This window comes from Anopheles nili, chromosome 3 (genome assembly GCF_943737925.1).
Source record: "Anopheles nili chromosome 3, idAnoNiliSN_F5_01, whole genome shotgun sequence".
Classification (NCBI taxonomy): domain Eukaryota; kingdom Metazoa; phylum Arthropoda; class Insecta; order Diptera; family Culicidae; genus Anopheles; species Anopheles nili.
In genome coordinates this window covers 46861701-46867164 of record NC_071292.1, presented here as the reverse complement: position 1 = coordinate 46867164, position 5464 = coordinate 46861701, and the positions used below count along the sequence as shown (strand labels likewise).

Sequence of the window (5464 nt, the reverse complement as noted above, 5' to 3'; positions counted from 1 at the left end):
GCTTAGAGCTACGGAGTACAGAGAATTATGAAATTATAAGGGCTGGATGAGATGCATAAGAAGATAGAAAATCAATATAATAAATCCACAAATACCAACCATTGCGTTACATAGTACAACATTTCCGTTTGTTTTGAATCCTGTGCAGCAGAAGTAGCGCCATCTGTTTTCACAACTCATAATCACGTTGTTGATTGATTAAGATTCTATACTGATGGATATTTGAACAAGGATCTGGACCAGGACTCCAGGACTGATGGTGGAAGCATGAAAAAAGCATGCTCAGTTGATAGTTTTGATAATACACGCTCTCCCACTAGAGCTTCTTAGAAGAACACACATCCACAAGGAACACATCTAGCAGATATGTTCATAACAGCAAACGGTACGGGCTTTACATTTGCACTTCATATATTTTATTTCTCTCGTTTCAAAGCGTGGTTCGGTCGTAAGCATCACTAGCACTTCACATTGGCGGGCCAATCGCAGACTTTATAGATCTCGTTGAAATAGAGGCCAGATGGGCAGCTCATTGAATACGCCGTACCGTTAGCACACTGGTAATACTTGGCACAATTGGCGGGATCCTTGAAGTATCCGTCGCTTGGGCAAACGAACCGTCCAGATCCGGATGTACTCGATTTCGTTACCGCTGGCTGCGTTGTTGTTTTGGCCGTTGTTCTGGCCGTTGTGCCGGCCGTTGTTTTGGCCGTTGTTGCAGCCATTGTTGTAGCCTTTGTTGTAGCCGCTGCTGTAGCTTTTGTTGTAGTCTTCGTTGTCGTCGCCGTCGTTGTCGTCGTTGTCATTATAGCAGCACCATTTACGCACTGGTTAAGCGCAGTTAAAAGCTCCCACTTCTTGCCGCATGTACCACTGAAATCGTCCGATTCCAGAGACCAAACCATTCCACCGGCAAGCCCGTACTGCGCAATCAGGTTACATTTCCCCGTTATGCTTTGCGCGCTGTCGTACGACACCCACTCTGTCTTGTCGTAGGCGTACATGGTGCCCTGTACCTGATCGTACACCTTCGCGGTCCACGTGCGCGGACAAATTTCATTGTACGCCAGGAAGCCAAGCTGGTCGCTGTAGGGACCTTTATTGCCCAAGCCGCTGGTTGGGGCACCAACTCCGGTTTGGCTCGGATTGGCCAGCTTAAACGTGTGACCATAAAACGGGATACCGAGGTTAAGCTTCCCAGCTGGTGCGCCCTTGCTAAGCCAGTACTTTACGCTAGACTCCACGTTTAGCTGCCGCTTGAAAGCCGTATCATCGAGGGTGGCTGGACCTGGGTAAAGTGCCGCGTGGTGCCGAGTTACGCCAAAGTTTTCCTGCATGTCGTACTCCATCAGGTTGATGAAGTTGACGGCCTTCGAAATGCCCGGAATGTCGTACACCGCGGTAGCCGACTCAGCTGCTGGCACCGCCACCGTCAGCAGCAGTTTGTATGGAGCGAACGCCGCCGACAGTGCCTGCAGGAACAGCACGTAGTTGTTCTTGTCTTCCAAACTCGGGAACTCCCAGTCGATGTCCATTCCGTCGAAGCGGTACTTCTGCAGGAACGCTACCGCATTCGATGCGAATGTAGACCGCAGCTGCGGACTAGCGGCCACTTGGGAGAAGTTACCGATGTCGGTGTTGTAGCCACCGATGGCGGCAATCGTTTTAAGGGCCGGATTAATCTGCTTCAACCCGTAGAACTTATTGATCGCGTCCAGCCCGTACACAGGAGGTCCCGGTGGTAGCGCTGCGTACTCGTCTATGATGCGCACGTTTCCATTGCCAGTGATGCCAAAAAACGCGTAGTTCAGCTGCGTGCACAGCTTAGGGTCAATGTTGTCTACCGGCAGTTTGGCAACCCCGTTACGGTACACGGCCCAGTTGCCATAGTAACACACAACCTCACCTGCAAGAAGATGAGACGATTGAGCTGTCTGAGCTCACCGTACTTTGTCAGTAGCAAGTACTTACGGCTGTCGGCTACACTCAGCAGGGCGCAGAAGAGCACGAGCAGGCACAAAACGCCGCAGAACAAACGATCCATTCTTGGTCACAGTCGAGTTTGGCAGGCTTTCGCGGGTTGTGCTCAACTTGAAGGGGTTTGGAGCTATGGGGCTACTCTTATACGCCCACAGAATGTTGTCAATTTGAATGTCGAGCCATCTGCCGTTGCCACATGTGTCAACATTCGTTTTCTACAACTCATGCCAAAAGCAGCATTTCATGAATCTGTACTGAAGCTTTTTCATCTAGATCGTAGGATATCGCTGGCACGAATTGGTAATTTGTTCGAGATTTGTTTGTTAGAGTTTTCGCAAATTTTTACAACAACAGCAGCGGTATGTAAATGCAAGTGTTTTTTGAAAAACTCACAACGCCCGCAGAGCTGTTAATACTGCTGAAAAGTAGAACTGAATGACGCTTGAAACCACCGCATATTACGTAGACTTGTGGTGATTTGTTTTACTTAACATATGGGTAGTATTTTACGAAAAAGACAACTAGAAGAATTTGCAAATGCAAGTGTTTTTCAATTTATTACTCTCGCAAGGCTATTAAAACAACTGAAAAGTGAATATTTATGACGCACGAAGGTACTAGATCTGGTCACGTCTAGCATCTCAATCCATGTGAACTTATGTCTCGCTTGTTTGGCACGATGGTTTTAGTAAACGATGCTATTCCTGCTTGGTACAGGCTACAGGTTTCGTCAAGCTGGAAATGGCTTGACTAAGGAATGTTAGGGACACCATGGATAGACTAAAGGCAATTGATTAATCAATTCATAGGCAAAGGGCAATCGAGACAGCAGTTCGTTTAATGCGGTCGATATTCAAGTAGTTTGCAACATTTGGAAAACATCGGGATCACATTTACATTTTCACTTTAAAATGCAGCATTTTTAGTTTTCAGCAATGTCAGGCTGATAACTCATTCGCATCAAACTTGTTTTAATGATTAAATATGGGATAATCTTGTGCAGTTTAGCTTATCAATGCGTTTATTTTATGAAAAGTTTGAGCGTGATTTAGGAATCCTACTGGATTCTCATATCACTCTTAAATAGAATTGCAATGCAGTACTAGAAAAAGCCATCCGAGCCCGTGGTTTTGTCTTGAAAGCTAGCATCATTTTTCGTAATTCATTATGCCGTAAAATATTCAACGAAGGTTCACACGAGACTACTATTTTGGAGAAACACTCAGCCAAAACAAACCACAAGTGCATTTTAAGGAATAGATACGCCTGGAAACAGAAACAACGTAGTGCAATAAATATTTGTGTTCAACCATTGATCATTGAGTTTTACAAACCGAGTACTGAGGCTTAGACAGTTTATAAAACTTGATCATCGATCGTATATTGCTAATGATCCTTTCATTATGTCATATGCTTTCTTTGTTTTATTGTTGTGCGATTTTGATTCGACTTAAACCAGTGCAGGTCTAAGCGAATTTCAACTGTAAAAGATGTTCTTTTCAGTAAGTTTACACAGGATTAGAATCAGAGGTTCATGTTTAAAGCTAGTTTTATGCAACGTCTGTAGGCTAAGGAAATCATATACTTTAAAAAGAATAAATAAAACAACTACTTTAAAGGAAAATCTTGATAGGAAGAACATTATATGTGATTTGAATTCATCATTGGAATGATTAAGCATTACAAAAGTTCGGATTAGAGAGCTGCTGGATATGTTCGGCTTGACAGATGGCAAATAGAGCTATTGCTTTCCATTAAAACGTGCAATTCTGTCTATCGGATGGAGCTAGTACAATTGGTGTTACGTAAAAGCAATAAAAATTTACGTATTCAAGTTGACTTCCACGATAAGTCTCTGTCTGTAGAACGTACCATCACGGATGTTTGGGCCTGGGTGGCTTAAAGCGACGCAACGTGCCTGGTTACACCGAAATTTGCCACCACGCTGTACTCCTTCAGGGTGATGAAGCTACCGATCTTGAAAATGGCTGACCACAATATCCCACCCAGTTGCTGTAATTGCACATTGTTTCACCTGGAAGCTTACGAGACGATCGAGCAATTGATAAGGCTGCATTATTCGTACTTTGGTGGTAGAAACAACTTACGACTGTCAGCTATATTCAGTAGGGCGCAGGAGCAAGCGCAAAACGCCCCAAAACAAACGATCCATCCTTGGTCACAGTCGAGTTTGGCAGGCTTTCGAGGGTTGTCCTTAACTGCATGAATTTGGTGCTTTGGGGGCTGCTTTTATACGCCCACAGAATGGAATGCTATATGGAAGCCATCTGGCGAACCACGTGTGTAAATAACTGCAGCTCGTGCCACTTCATGAGCCGCTGGTACCTTAAGCGTACGAGCGAATACGAGATTTTTGCAAACATTTTCAAATTTAAGCACCGTTACGCTCGTGAGCTTATTGTAACAGATGCAAACGTTGGCTGCCGTATGTCTGTTATATAAGCATCTTTTTTATGTGCGTTTGTTAACATACCTATGGTTTGGGTTTTTGGACAGCTAACATTTTCCAAAGGCAAGTGTTTTCCAGTTTACGGTGTTCGTGAGCCTGTTATCACAGTTGAAATGATAAACTATGCGAAGGACGCTGCCTAGCTACTAAACCGATAGAAGGTAATTCCGTTTTTTCCGTTTCTTTCCGAAGATGATGCTGTTATTGATATTCCGTGTCTTTTTTTTTGTTTGTCAGTTGAGCAAAATATGGTAGACTGTGTTTCAGCAGGTTTCGTAAGTTTGGCGGACAAACGCGCAACCCTCGATCGTGGGGTTAAACTGCAGTCTGTTTCTCGCATCTGAACTCGACGGTTCTGATAGCGAAATCCCTACTTTCCCTATTTTCGGTTTAAATCATGTTTTTTTGTGTCCTTTATTTGACTGAAAGAGGTGGCAGACTCTAACAGTATGTGTTGAAAATAAGGAACATAGTGTTGAAAGGTGGCTTGATGATTTTTTCTTTGTTTCAAGAGCAGGGCCAGAAATCATAAGATTGGCTATCAGACTATCTTCAAACATCCAAAAATTATCAGTAATTCGATTTTCCTACAGTTTAGTCACATGGCCAAATAGTCACCAAAAGTTCTTCGCGTTGCTCAATCTCAGACATTAGTCTTCAATCAATGTAAGCTTCCGTTTGAGTATGAATTTTTTCTAGGTTCTAATTCACGCGATTCAGCAAACGAAACCACTCCGCTTCTTTATGCCTTGTGGGGGAAACAATGAACGCTCTCGAAAATCTTCTAAATGTAGGAAAAGTCTCTCGTTGTCCAGTCATCATAAGCTAACGGGTTTTGCCTCCATAAGAATGTTCGGTTCCGTACTACACATAACATGTTACGTTTGTGATATTTCTCTATACGAAATTGAACAGCTTCTGAACTTTTCCCAGTTTCTACTTGATGAGGGGGCGGGGGAGTGGGGTTGTGGGAGGGTTTTAAGATTCCCAAAAAAGGATTGGGAATGGGTGAAC

General features: G+C 43.9%; 1 protein-coding gene across 1 annotated transcript; it reads right to left on the bottom strand.

The window, feature by feature from the left end:
- Nucleotides 1-458: 458 nt before the first annotated feature.
- Nucleotides 459-2044, bottom strand: LOC128724453 (probable chitinase 10). Its single transcript, XM_053818178.1, has 2 exons — nt 1972-2044; nt 459-1906 (listed from the first exon to the last, which is right to left on the bottom strand). Exons 1-2 carry the CDS (start codon nt 2042-2044, stop codon nt 459-461), a joined length of 1521 nt encoding a protein of 506 aa, XP_053674153.1.
- Between the last annotated feature and the right edge of the window lie 3420 nt (nt 2045-5464).

Coding starts and splice junctions, on each gene's coding strand:
- LOC128724453 (XM_053818178.1), bottom strand. CDS start 2,044: ATGGATCGTTTGTTCTGCGGCGTTTTGTGCCTGCTCGTGCTCTTCTGC. Junction 1,907..1,971: donor GCTGAGTGTAGCCGACAGCC/GTAAGTACTTGC, acceptor ATCTTCTTGCAG/GTGAGGTTGTGTGTTACTAT.